The sequence below is a fragment of the Terrapene carolina genome, unplaced genomic scaffold, assembly GCF_002925995.2.
Source record: "Terrapene carolina triunguis isolate 2854851 unplaced genomic scaffold, T_m_triunguis-2.0 Scaffold89, whole genome shotgun sequence".
In the NCBI taxonomy this organism is placed as follows: Eukaryota; Metazoa; Chordata; order Testudines; family Emydidae; genus Terrapene; species Terrapene triunguis.
In genome coordinates this window covers 31,240,428-31,254,140 of record NW_020664440.1, presented here as the reverse complement: position 1 = coordinate 31,254,140, position 13,713 = coordinate 31,240,428, and the positions used below count along the sequence as shown (strand labels likewise).

Below are 13,713 nucleotides of genomic sequence, written 5' to 3'. Positions count from 1 at the left end.
GGGGCACTGGGGGCTCATGGGGTGGAAGCTGTGCTGGGCTGATGGGGGGGAGAAGGGGTGTTGATTGGGGCACTGGGGGGCTCATGGGTAGGGCCCTACCAAATTCACGGACATGAGAAATGTGTCACAGACCGTGAAATCAGACCTCCACTGTGAAATCTAGCTAGGGGAGGGGCAGGGCTGGGGGCACCTAGCCAGGGGCTCCTAATGGGCCCCGGCTCCAGCTGCTAGTTCCATCCTGGCTGGGGAGGGATGGGACTTACTCTTCCCCTGCATAGCCGCTCAGGGGGGGTTGTTCAGACCCATCTCTGGGTACCTACCCCATCTGCGGTCCCTTTTCATGGAGTCTGGATTCCTTTGCTCCCCCATCCCCAGGGCACGGGTTGTGGGGACAGCCGGGGCAGGGGCACATGGACCAATGGGGGATGTGGGGGCTTTAGCTCCTCCCTTGGCCAGGTCTGTTCAGAGGAGGGGAAGGTGGTGGGGCAACCCTGTGGCGTGCGGGGGGCTAAAGGACCCTTTGCCCGCTGACATGTCTCGTGCCCTCCCCAGGAGAGCTGTACATCGGGGGGCTGAGCAAGAACATGTTCAACAACCTGCCCAAGCTGGTGGCCTCGCGGGATGGCTTCCAAGGCTGCCTGGCCTCCGTGGACCTCAACGGCCGCCTGCCCGACCTCATCGCTGACGCCCTGCACCGGATCGGGCAAGTCGAGAGGGGCTGCGATGGTAAGAGTCCCCCTGCTGCCCAGAGCCCACCTTCCTCCGGCCCAGCCTTGCCCAGCAGGGAGCGCTGTGGGGAGCAGGCAGGAGCACTGACTTGGGGGTAGGAGCTCCCTCCTCCGGCCCGGCCTCGCCCAGCACGGGGCGCTGTGGGGAGCAGGCAGGAGCACTGACTCGGGGGGGCGCTCCCTCCTCTGGCCTGGCCTCCGAGGGGGCGCTGTAGGCTCAGACTATCCAGGTCTCCCTGTTCCTAGTGCCCCCGTCTCCTCTCCTGCTGATAATGGGGATTGCGCCTCGGAAACCAGCCTGCTTCCAGCGCAGCCCATTCCCCCTGTGGGGGACGCTTGCCCCGTGATGGGGGGCTGTGGGGAGGACCAGAGAGATGCAGACACCTTCATTAGCTGCCAGCTCCCAGCCATGAGCGTTATGTCTCCTCAGATGCTGCCTCGCGTCAGCAGTGGGATATGGGTGGAGGCTGCCAGGGACTCCCCCCATCTCCCCTACCGGCTCCAGCTCCTCACCTGCCATTCCTGCCTCCTTCCCCCACCCTGGTGTAACACTCCTGGGCACCTGGATGCTACCCAGCTCTGGGAGGGGAATGGGGTCTGCGGGTTAGAACGTGGAGGGCGCAGGGGGGTCTATCCCCAGCTCTGCCCCTGACTCGTTGCAGGTCCCCTCCTCTCTCTCACCTGCTTTTTTCCACTCTGCTCATGGGGGTTTATGACCCCCAGCCCTGTCCCGAAGGGCTGGGGGAGCCAGGCCAGTAACCCCCATCCCTACCTCTTGCCCCCAGGGCCCAGCACCACGTGCACCGAGGACTCTTGCGCCAACCAGGGCGTCTGCCTGCAGCAGTGGGACGGCTACACGTGTGACTGCACCATGACCTCGTATGGTGGCCCCGTGTGCAACGACCGTGAGTGCTGGGGCCCAGCATGCCTGGCTGGGGGATGGGGAAGGATCCCGCAGGGGGAGCTGCATGCCGGGATGGGGGATAGGAGGGGGGGGGAGGGTGGCGCGGGGGGGCCGCAAGGTGGGGGACTGCAGGAAGAAGGGTGGGGCACTCACGCTGTGATTCTGCGAGTCTGGAGCATCGGGGGGAGCGTGCTAGGACTGGGGGTGCCATGTGCCCAGCTAGGGGATGGACAGGAGGAGGATGATCATACGGGGGGTGACATGAGCTGGGAGCATCAGGAGGCCAGAGGAGCACTCACGTGGGGCATTGGCTTTTGCCTGGCTGGGGACTGTGGTTTGACTGGTCTCTGGGACACCCCTGAACTGATGAAATTTGGGGGTGCCCTGGGCTGGGTCTGTGGGCCTGGGTCATGGGCCCACATTGAGCCCATTGGCTGGGTCCAGAAACTGGAAGGATACCAGGGGGTGGATCTGTGTGCCAGGGCTTCTGCGCAGGTTGTGTCAGAGCTGTGGGCCATGTTAGTGCCAGGGGCTGGTTGGCACTGTAGGACAGGTGGGCACTATGGGCTCTGCCCATGAGGCTGGGTCCTTGGTCTGGTTCAGCTCTGTGGGGTGGGTCCATGGGGCTGGATCTGTGGGTTAGTTAAGCCCTGTGGGGTGGATCAGTTGGGGTGGGTCCATGGGACTGGAGCTGTGGTCTGGTTTAGCTCTGTGAGGTGAGTCTGTGGGGCAGGGTCCATGGTCTGGTTCAGTTCTGTGGGGTGGGTCTCTGGAGCGGAGTCTGTGGGCTGATGCAGGTCTGTGGGGCTGGATCCGAGTGCTGGCTCTGGATCTACAGGTCTGTCGCATCTTCCGCGCATTTAACATGCGTGATTTCAACTTTACGCGGTCGGCAAAAACAAACAAAAAAAAAATAACAAAAAAGAGAAAAATAACAATTTTAATATTATACCTGTAGTGCGGGCGATTTCGCCCGCCATTGAATTCAATGGGATTTTGGCTATACGCGGTTTTCGCTTTACGCGCTAACCGCGGAACGGAACCCCTGCGTAAGATGAGACAAACCTGTATATGTTGGCTCAGGGCTGTGGGGCAGCTCCATGGATTGTGAGAGTTGGCCAGTGAATTGAGTCCACACCTTGGAGATGCCTCCTGTGACGGCTTCTCAGCATTGCCCAGCAGCTGGGCCCAGGGGACTGATCCATTCCCCACAGCCACGCCCCCCCTCCCCCCCCCCCCGAAGCAGATCCTGGCATGGGGAATGGGGCTGGGATCCAGGCTATGGGGAGGGACACCCAGCTGGGTGGGTGGTGGCGGGAGCTCTCTCCACTGGTAATGGGGGTGGGGCATGTGTGAGTGATTCTCATTGGCACTGCATAGTGGGCATTGGAGTGTGGAGTGTCCTAGCTGTGCTCTTGGCCCAAGCCCATCACCAGGGCATCTGACGAGCCCCCAGGAATTCCTGTCCTCTGCAGCATCCTCTCCCTCTGGAATTCCATCGTCCCCCCACGCCCTCTGCACTGGGCATTGTGCATCTGTGTGAGAGGGGAAATAACTTCTGGGAGTCTAAAGGGGAGCCATGGAGAGTTGGTCACGGGTATGAGGGCAGGGGCTGGGGACAAAAACAAAGCCTGGGTTAAGGAATAGAATCTAGTGTGAATCGTGCAAGGAATGAATTGCATGTCCCTGCTGCCTGAGCCCTAAGGGGTGTGTGTTCTGCCCCCTGCTGGAGTGGGGGAGCCCTGCTCTGCATGTGCACTGCCCCCAGCTGGAGAGAATGAGCCCTGAGGGGTGTGGGTGTGGCAGTGTGTTCTGCCTCCGGCTGGAGGGCGTGACCCCTGCTCTGTATTTGCTGGTTTGATTTTGACTCACTCCCATGGCATCACATGTTGTGGGCTGGGGTGTCTCGGGGTTGGTGCTATGTATTCTGAGCACTGTTTTGGGGGTAGGGGTGCCATTGTTTTAAATGATTGACAGCTTTGGAGGATGATTAAACAACTAAATCCAGGCACCTGTTGCTTTTGTGAGTGGCTGCCCCTGAAATGCTGGGAGCTGCAGTGGGTGGGACAGCACCAGAGGGGGGTTGTGTGTGGGTGTATCTTGTGCTAGATCCTCATTGCTAATGTCAGTAAATAAAAAGATTCTTTTTTGGGATGCAGTGATCTTGGGGAACCCCAAATGTGCAAGGAGGTGAAACTGGCAAAAGCCAGCTGGAATGCTTCACTTTTTGTGCAAGGATGTGAAAGTCTGAGTGTGAAAAATGGCTAGAAAGTGACCGGGCCCCTTCACAGGGTGTGTGCAATGGGTGCTGCAGAATGTGAAAGGGGCTTAAACGGGACAGAAAGCCAACCAGCTTGCTCTCTCTTTGCAAGCATGTGGAAACCGGGGTGGGTGTGATTAGAAAAGGGAGGGGTGCCTAGCACGGTTTGGGTGTGACTATCCAGACGGGAGAGGGATTTGAAAGGAAAGTAAAAGTGATCAGCTGTCTCCGTTTGTGCAAGCATGTGACCACCAAGAACAAGTGTGAACATGCCAAGAACATGTAAGTGCCCTGGCACGTTTCACTGTGGGGGGGGGGGTCATGGAACCCAGAACAGGATGTGAACGGAGGCAGTCGTGAGCGTGACCAGGCCTTGCACTGCGTGTGCGAGCACGTGAAAACCCAGGACTGTAAAGAGAAAGCGAGGAGGTGGTTTGCTAGTGTGAGCATGCAAAGGGCAGAGACCAGCAGGGCGAGGTGTGCAGGGGCCAGGTGGGGGTCTGCCCCCCTCCCGCTGCAGGGGGCTGTTAGCCCAGTGCAGGAGCTGCATTTTGCCAATGTGGTTTTCATCTTGACAATCTCTCCAGCAGGTGGCTGGGTGGGTGGGGGACACGAGGAGTTGTAATCATCCCATGGTGTTTGCTCACTAGTCCTCCTGGGTCTCGTGGTTGGGGGGCAGGGCTAGGAGGCGGGACTCCTGGGTTCTATCCCAGCTCTGGGAAGGGAGAGGTGTCTAATGGTTAGAGCAGGGGGCTGGGAGCAAGGACTCCTGGTTCTATTCCTCACTCTGCCATAAACTGTCACTATGACCTTGGCTTCAGTCACTTTAATCTCCCTGTGCTTCAGGTTTCTCCATCTGTAAAATGGGGAGATGATATTGACCCCCTAGACAGGGAATGAAAGAGGGGAGCAGAGGAAAGAATGGATGGATGGAGGGGATGGGGTGAATAGAGGAGGAGTATGAGGGGTGCGTGGGTGGATGAAGGGGTGTGGGGTGGATAGAGTGTGAGTAGAAGGGAGTGAGTGAGTGGGGGTGGATAGAGGGGTAGTACAGGGTGTGGATGGGGGGGTGGATAGAGGAAGAGTATGAAGGAGTGGGTGGGTGAGCGTGAATAGGGGAAAGTATGGGGGGTGGATGGTGGGGGTGGATAGAGGAGTAGGATAGAGGAGTGGTGAAGGGTGGGTGGTTAGAGGAGTAGGACGGAGGTGATGGTGGAGGGGGGTCGGGTGGATAGAGGAGGAGTATGAAGGACTGGGAAGTGGAGAGGGGGCAGTATGGGGCATGGATGGACGGGGAGGGGGTAGATGGAGGAGTGGTGGAGGGTGTGTTTGGGATGGATGGATGGGTAGAGGAGGAGTTCATGGGGCACGCTGCAGAACTGAGTCCCGGATCTGAACCCCTGATGTCTCTGTCCCAGTGCTACTGGGGGCCATTTCTCATCCCCGCACCAATTTGTCCTCCCTTCGCCCACTCTGTGCTGCCGACCCCCACCTGGGGGCCCCAGTGAGGGCTGGAGTTTCCACCCTGCACTGCGATGGATGGGGGCTGCAGGCCTGATGTGACAGCCTCGCTAGTGCTGGGCATGGGGCACGAGGGGACAGGCTCCGTCCGCGCTGCCAGCTGGATTAATGGGTCTACAGCGCAGGAGCTGCCCTGGGCATCGCTCACACATCGCAGGAGCTGAAGGCTCATTTATCCCCCACCCCTCCTTCCCCAAACTCCCCTATTGTTAAATAGTCATTGTCTGGGCTTTGCTTTGGGGACATTTTATCTCTGCACTGACAGCCTCCAACACCGCCTACTGGGAGAGGCTGGGGCTGGAGAAGCTGGGAGCTCCCCGCCAGCCAGTGCTCCACCCCACTCCCTATGGCGCCCCGTGCTAGGAGAGGCTGGGGCTGCAGCATCTGGGAGCTTTCCCCACACTCAGCACTCAATAGGAGGTGCTCTCCCTTTGCAGTCAGCGCTGACCCCAGTTCCCCAGAACGGCACTAAGGGCTGCTGCACTGCTGAAGTTTCCAACTTTGACTGGCTGTAAAAACAACCTGCCCACTTTTGTTCATTAAAGATCCATGGAGTAATTAAACTCTCTGCCCCATCCCAGAGGTGGCTGCATCTAGTGCCAGGTGAGGGATTCCTGTATAAACAGCCCCCCATGCCCCTCCCCAAAGGTGGGTGCATCTCTGCACTGGGCGAGGGATCCCTGTCTTACAAGAACCTTTGAGATGCTGTAGGGCAGTTAATGGCTTGTTGGTTATTTCAGGCACCTTTGTGACCCTGGGGCTATGTGTTTGAGGGTTAGGTACTTTGCCCCAATCTCCATCTCACCTTCTCCTCTCCCTGGGCTCTGATCCCCTAGGCCGAAAGAGAAGCTCTGCCCCCTACCTCGAACTGGCAGGCACTGATGGAGCTGCGTGTGTATTGGGGCTGACAGCCCCATCCATTTCAATGAGCCACTGACTGCCTATGATACCCAAGGATTTGTTAAGAAGTCTCTTCACTGGAGCCAGGCCAGCTTTGCTCTCTGTTTCCTGCACCGAAGGGGTGTCACAGATTCATTTGCTCCCTCCCTCCCCTCCTCCGTTTCATTGGCATAAACAGCCTGCTCCTCCTTGTCCCATTCTGCTGCTCTTCGCCAGGGGGTGGCCGGATCAAATCCAGCTCAGGAGGCTAGCTGCCCAGTGCCAGAGTGGGGGCAACAGCTCATGGGCTGGTTCATAGCTGGAAGGAAACACATCCCAGGCAGCCAGTGGGGCAGCGGGAGAATGAGCTGCTCTATTGCCCCGAGAAAGGATGGAGGGTTATGGGGGAGGGCGGGAAAGGGGGCGCTGCCAATGCCCGAATAGAAGCAGTGGGGGGAAGATGCAGGGCACTGGGTAAGAGAATCAGGGCCCAAACCATCAACTGTGGACCAAGGTGGTGTTGGATCTTTCTCTATTTACCCCAGTGTAAATCTGGAGCAAGTCCCTGCATTGGATCAGAATCCAGCCCTGGCCCCATTGCAGTCAGGGGGTGACTCTGGATTGACCCTGGGGGAGCAGAGATCAGAATCTGGCCCTGGCCCCACTGCAGTCAGGGGGTGACTCTGGATTGACCCTGGGGAGCTGGAAGTGGAATCTGGCCCTGATCATGCTTACTGCCCTCATAGGAAATCCCTCCAACTGCCAATGGATCTCTGCTCTCCCATGGGGCTGGGCTAGGAAACCAGCTGGTAAGGGGGCAGCAGGTAGGAGAGAGCCATTAGTGAGCTCCCTCACTACAAGCGCTGGCCTCCCTACTCCAACAGCCCTGGCTCTGCAAACACCTCTCAGGTGACCTGTGCTTGCAGGCTCCAGCTGCTGCATTGGAGCATATCAGCAGCTGCAGGGACCATCCGTGCAGGGATTGCTCCCCCATGCCGAGATGCAGCCCCTGTGGGGCGGGGCACGGGGCTGTTAAACAGCAGCAGGGTAGCATGAGAAGGGATATGGAACTGCTGTCAATGGGGGTTGGCCAGGGCAGAAAGGGTTAACACCCCAACTCCATGGAGGGAAACAGGCCAGGGGATGCTTTAACCCCAGTTACACCTCTTCTTACTTCACATAGCCTTGGTAACGCAGCGCCTCCTAGCGCTGTACTGGAGTCAGCACTGACTGCCTGGGGAGAGCGCCCCCTGCAGCACAGCGCTCCTACTACGCAGGGTGTTATTGGGGCCAGCACTGACTGCAGGGGCCCCACAGTGCCCCTAGCGCCACACGGGGCCCTGGGGGCCAGCACTGACTGCAGGGGAGAGCGCCTACCACTGAACTCTTGCCCCACCCCATGGGTTTGGTCTTCCATACAAGCACTGGTGAGATGGGATCAGCCCCAAAGGTAACTGTCTCCATGGCTCTGCCCTCACCCACAGCACCCTCACTAAATCCCTGTGACTCTGGAGCCATGTCATTGGGGTCACCTGTAACCCTGAGTCCTGGACAGTATGAACACCTCCCCCAGGCCCACTGGGCTGGCACATCCTCCCCTTGGGCCCGAGTGAACCCTAACCCAGCACACACACACTGAGGAGAATTTGTCCCCTCCAGCAGGGCTCAGCACTCTCTCTCTCTGAGCAGGGCTCATTCCCTCCACCAGGGGACAGCACACAGCCACTCCTGCAGCCTTCAGCCCCCCAGCTGCTTGCAAATGTCATGCCTGGTTGAGATGCTGGAGTCCTATCACCTGTTTCCCTGTGCTCTATTCCTTCCAGGGTGGGGGTAGGCGTGCAGACAGGGGTAGTTGTAGTTGTCCCCAGTGGCAAGATCCCCCTCCCTTGCATCTCTCCCTCTTGTAGAGATCAGCCCCCATGCTGATAAATCTCCTGGGATCCATGGCCTGGCTCATTAGGAGCTGATGGTCAGTCAGGACTCCGGGGTTCTGTTCCCTGCTCTGGGAGGGGAAGGGAGTCTAGTGGTTAGAGCGGGGGGGCTGGGAGTTCGTTTTGGTGTCTGTGTGTAAGGGAAGGTTAGTTGTGGGGGAGTCCCTTGATTCCTTGTTGCTTTTGAGATCCTCTGATGTTGGGTTTTGTGTGTCTGTCCATCCCTGCCCAGCTCTCCCATGCACTCTTCTCCTCTCCTCTCTCCTCTCCTCCCCCTCCCCTCCCCCCCCCTCCCCGGCAGTGAGCACAGGCCAGGGCCCTGAGCCATGTCCCTGGTGCTGTAAACAGGGCCATTTCCCAGCTGGGCTGTATTTCTCAGCCTGCTCTGTAAATCTGGGCCCAGCCATTAACGCTCTCCTGCTTGATTTACAGCCTTTCCCTCTGCCTCGCTTGCTGCACTGCACGCCTGGAGACTTGCTGGCTTCTGGGGAGGAGGCGGGGGCCTACTGCGTAGAGCAGGGGGCTGGGAGACAGTGCTCCTGGGTTCTGTCCCCAGCTCTGGGAGTGGAGTGGGGTCTAGTGGGTAGAGCAGGGTGGCTGGGAGCCTGGGCTGTTTGGGGTGATTCTGAGCTGGTTCCAGGAGACTGGATGAAGGGCTGCTGTCTGCCTCCATGCGTCTGGCCCCGTCCTGGGCAGTGGAATGACTTGCAGGGGCAGGTCAATGGTGGGCCCTGGCCATGTCAGGATGTGAGCACCCTAGCCCTGGGCAAACCCCGAGCTGCCAGCTGGGAGCCCTGAGTCAGCAGCCTGGCTGTGTCTGTGTCCCAGCCCTCATGGCTTACTCACTGCAGGCTGGCCGTGGTCTCGGCTCGCTGCCCCCTGCAATTGGGGCTGTCACCTGCCCTGCCTGCAGCTGTGCTTGCTCTACCAAGAGCGGAGCTGTCGATGTGCCAGGAAAGCAGAGAGGGGGCTGCAGGGCACAGCGGGGCATGGCACTTGCGGAGGTATGTGGCAAGGGGGAGCTCCCAGCTACTGCAGTCCCGGCTTCTGCCAGCAGGGGGCGCTGTAGGGAGTGGGGCAGGGTGGTTTCTATGGCCCTGTGAGTTTGGGGTACGGGAATGCGGGGGGGGGGGGTTGATTTCTATGGGGCTGGGGGACACAGTGGGTTCTGTGGGGCTGGAGGATGCTTCAGGAAGCCGATTAGCCCGACTCTGCATCCTCCCCTTTAATCTCTGCATTCGTGCTCCTGTGAGCACCGGGAGCTCTGGCAGGAGTGAGTGGTCAGTTGCTCTGGCTAAGCAGAAGCGACAAACTCATGGGAGGCTTCTTTAGGGGCATCTGGGACTGGGGGGGGGGTCTCCTACAGGAGGTGGGACCATGGGGCTTGGGTGGACACCAAGGATGGGGCAGAGGGGCAGCTCCCCCCGCAAGCTGGTTCAGTGCCTTGTGGCTGCAGGGCCTGCATCTGATCTGCCTCTCGACCAAACAGGATCAGGCAAAGTCAGTGCTTGGCTGGGAGATCACCAAGGGCCCGTGGAGTCTCTCTGCTGGGTTGGTGTGCCACTGGGGGGTGCTGTGCTGCAGCAAGTGGGACAGGGAACAGGCTGGGGGCTCAGCGGGGCGCTGTGCTGCAGAGCATGGAGCTGGGGGCTTAGGAGTCCTGACTCCCAGCTTCCCCTGCTCAGACCCCATTCCCCAACCTTCCCAGAGCTGGGGATAGAACCCAGGAGTTCTGACTCCCAGCCTCCTGCTCTAACCACTAGGCCCCATTCTCCTCCCAGAGCTGGGATAGAACCTACCAGTGTGAGGGTCAGAGGCGGAGAGTAGGCTCTCTTTCACTGGAGAGAGCTGCCTGGCCCTGGGGGGGAGCATGGGTGGGGGGTGGCTGTGGGATCTGTGATGGGGAGAGGGTGAAGAGATGGAGCCTTGCGGGGGCACCCCCCCACACACAACATCCAGAGCATGAGATGAGTTGTGCAGGCCTCAGCACTGTCCCTTGCAAGGTGGGAATCCCCTATTGCCAGCAGGGAGTCTGGGGAATGAGATCTCTCCCCTGCCCCACTGTCTCTGTCCTGGGGCACACAGAGCTGACTGGTTGCCCTGTCACGCAGGACTGCAAGCTGGCACCCAGAACAGCTAATGGCAGTTGTGTGCGAGGGAGGCCTCTGTTTGGCCCCTGTTGCTGTGCCGTTCATCAACAGCCCATTAGTTGCTAATGGGGGTCGGGGGCATGGACCTTCCCCTGTAATTACTGCCCCCCTCGCTCTGCCAGGAGCCGCGATGGCAGCGCTGCCTTTCATTATTCACCCGGAAGGAGAGAGGCAGGAGCCGCTTCCCATTACACCTGCAGGGACACAACTGCCCCACAGCACCTCCTGCTGGGACTAGGGTAGCCAGGAGCTCCCCCTGCAGCCAGGCACTCCTGCCCCACTCCCCATGGCGCTGCAGTTTGCACTCCTGCCTCACTTCCCATGGTGCCCCCTGCTGGGAGAGGCCAGGGCTGGAGTAGCCAGGAGCTCCCCACACAGCCAGCTCCTGCCCCACATCTCAGCACTGGGGAAGGATTCCTGTGTAAACAGCAATGTGCCCCGCCCCAGACGCATCTCAGCGCCAGGTATGTACAAGGTGCTTTGCAATGAAATACACCAGGAAGCTGCTAGTGAGTAGTTGTCATACCCAAGTCCCTGCCAGCTGGCTCTTCTGTGTCCCCCGTAAGAGGTCTGGGGTTGGGTTGCTGTCTCCACCAGACCTGCTGGGCTCTCTAACCCTCCTGGGCAGGGCTGTGCCCGGGGAGGAGGGAGATAAGGAGGTCTTAGAGGGTACATTTACAACACCCCAGGGGAAATCAACACAGCTGCAAACTCCTCTGGCTTTTGGTGTGGGGGGGACTTTAGGGGAGAGGAATGATATTAAAACGGGCCTGGAATTAACATGCGGACGGCATACTGGAGCTGTGAGCCAGCCGTGGGATTGGAAAGCCAGGGTCCTAGCCGAAGTGTCCCACGTCATTAGAGTCACTTCTCTGGGCGGGGTCGGGCAGCCACCACCCCTTGTGTCTGCAGGGGGGTGGGGGGAAACCCGGGGCTGGGGCAGTGGTAGCCCCAACACGAACAGCTCAGCTGGAGGTTTGGTAACCACCGAGACATGGTAATCCTGTGGCAGACAGGGCTGGGCCACCTAGGGTGACCAGACAGCAAGTGTGAAAAATCGGGACGGAGTGGGGGGGTAATAGGAGCCTATGTAAGAAAAAGACCCAAAAATCAGTACTGTCCCTATAAAATCGGGACATCTGGTCACCCTAGGGCCACCCAGCTCATGTTGGGGTTGGTTTAATGTGTGTTACTAACTAGAGCCAGGAGCTCCCCCCACAGCCAGTGCTCCTGTCCCACTCGGTTCAGTACCCCCTGCTGGGAGAGCCCAGGGCTGGAGTAGCCAGGAGCTCCACCCACAGCCAGCTCCTGCCCTGCTCCCCACAGCAACCCCTGCTGGCAGAGATGGGAGCTGTGGGGCTGCCCATGCTATATATTCCTCACCCCATTGCAGAGCAGGGCTCTGTGCTGATCACCCTCATGCTAGGTTACACAGAAGGGCTGCCTTGGAGGCCAGTACCTTGTGCCCCTTAGATTTCTGCACAGTCACTTGGTCCCTGCCGTGCCAGGCCAGGGCGGAGCAGGGTGCCGGGCTCCGCGTCATACCCCCAGCTGGAGACAAGCAGTGCTGATGTGCTGGCAGCGGGCATGGGCCGTGCCAACATCTGGCAGGAAACAGCTGGACCCTGCTAATTGTTTTTCCTCTTTGCCTCAAAAAGTGGCTATATGTGCTCAGCAGTGGGAGCCTCGCCCACTGTGGGGGAAAAGGGGGCGCCCAAGCAGGGGCTGCTGGGTGCAAGCAGGGGCCCACCCCCAGGCACAGCCAGGCAGGAATAGAACCTTAGCATCCTGGCTCCTGGGCTGCAAGGGGGCAGATCACCCCATACAATCCATTTCTCCTCCTGTATCTGCTAAGACCCCTGTGTGCTCATCCCCTTGGTATCTGGTGTCCCTGGGTGCCTGGCTCCCATCATTGCCTGACTCATGTCACACCTCGGGCGTGCTATTGCTCACACTCCTCTCTGTGAGGGGGAGATGATGGCCGCGTGAGGCACCCCGGGGGCAGCTGCAGGTGCGAATTGTGCACTGTGATGAGGTGCTGATGCTAGTTACTAGGAAAGTTGGGCAGAGAGGTATTTCGGAGAACCTGCCTCAGTCTGTGGGGGGCGCAATAGACCCAAGCCCCTCCCAGAGCGAGGGATAGAACCCAGGAGTCCTGGCTCCCAGCCCCCCTGCTCTAACACAGATCCCACCCCCTCCCAGTCCAGTGCCTTAACCACAAGATCATCCTTGCTGGTTGGTTGGCCGCAGGCTGAGGGGACTGGGTGGCTCAGGGCAGCAGGGAATGGGATCTTTCTCCTTTGGGGGCGCCAGCTCCGATCCAACCCCATTGTGGAGGGCTGGGTGGGGAATGGGACATGGGGCCTTTCCCCTCTGGGGGGGCACCGGCTCCAATCCAACCCCACTGTAGAGGGACGGATGGGGAATGGGGCCTTTGGCTCTAAGCTGGCCCCACAGCAGGACACTGGTTGGCTCAGAGGGTGGGGAATGGGTTATGAGGGCTTTCCCCTATAGGGGGCACCAGTTCCAATCCAGTGTTGGTATGTAGCCCATCCATGTAGTGAGTTTGGCAGCTCTCAGCACAGTTCCCAGCAGGGCAAGCACCCGGGGGCCCGAGACCACCAGTGTTGGGTAGCGTGAGCCAAGACTGAGGCTGGGGAGCTGGTGCTGCCCTGGACGGCGATGCTGTTAGTCAGACAGATAGGGACAGGTGCCCAGACGAATGCCTGGGTGGGAGCGCCACTGCTCGCCCTGTTGCTCATTTCCACATGCCTCCTTTCCCTGCCTCCCTCCTTCCTTTGTTTGCCACTCTCTGTCCCATTCCCCCGCCCCCCGCGCTGGATCCCTCTCAGCTCTCTCTGATTATCTCCCCGTGCCAGCCCCGCAGAGTCAGCCAGGGTGGGGGGAGATTAGCAAACCATTCGGGGATATTAACATTTCATTTCTCAGCTGATATGGGCTGGAGGGGAGTGGGGAGCGCTGGGCAAGGGAGGAGTGCTATGGGTGGGCGAGTGCTGGCCGAGGGGAGCCCACTCCCATGCGGATTCCTCATGGCGTTTGATATTCTAATGGAGTGTCACTCTGTGTAATTGTGTATGTCCCCATGTCAGTGCAGGGGACGCAATGGCAGGAGCAAAGAGCTTTCGTGAGGGTAATAAACTGGAACAATTTGTGTGTGAGCCGTTTTGGGGATTAGACACAGAGAGAGGAGACAGGGAGAGAGAGCTATTCTGGAGCTGGGGCTAGAACCCAGGAGTCCTGGCTCCCAGCCTTCCCCCCCGCTTAACTGGGGTTGGGAGCCAGGACTCCTGGGTTCTAGCCCCAGCACTGAGGGGGAAGT

General features: G+C 59.4%; 1 protein-coding gene across 11 annotated transcripts in view; it reads left to right on the top strand.

Moving 5' to 3' along the window:
* NRXN2 (neurexin 2) overlaps positions 1 to 13,713 on the top strand; it is a 305,564-nt gene that overhangs the window by 159,814 nt on the left and 132,037 nt on the right. For all 11 annotated transcript variants that reach the window (XM_026650363.1, XM_026650358.1, XM_026650366.1 and 8 more), the window contains 2 exons: positions 553 to 726; positions 1,514 to 1,633. In XM_026650363.1, coding sequence (XP_026506148.1) covers positions 553 to 726; positions 1,514 to 1,633 — 294 coding nt within the window. The remainder of the gene's footprint in view (positions 1 to 552; positions 727 to 1,513; positions 1,634 to 13,713) is intronic.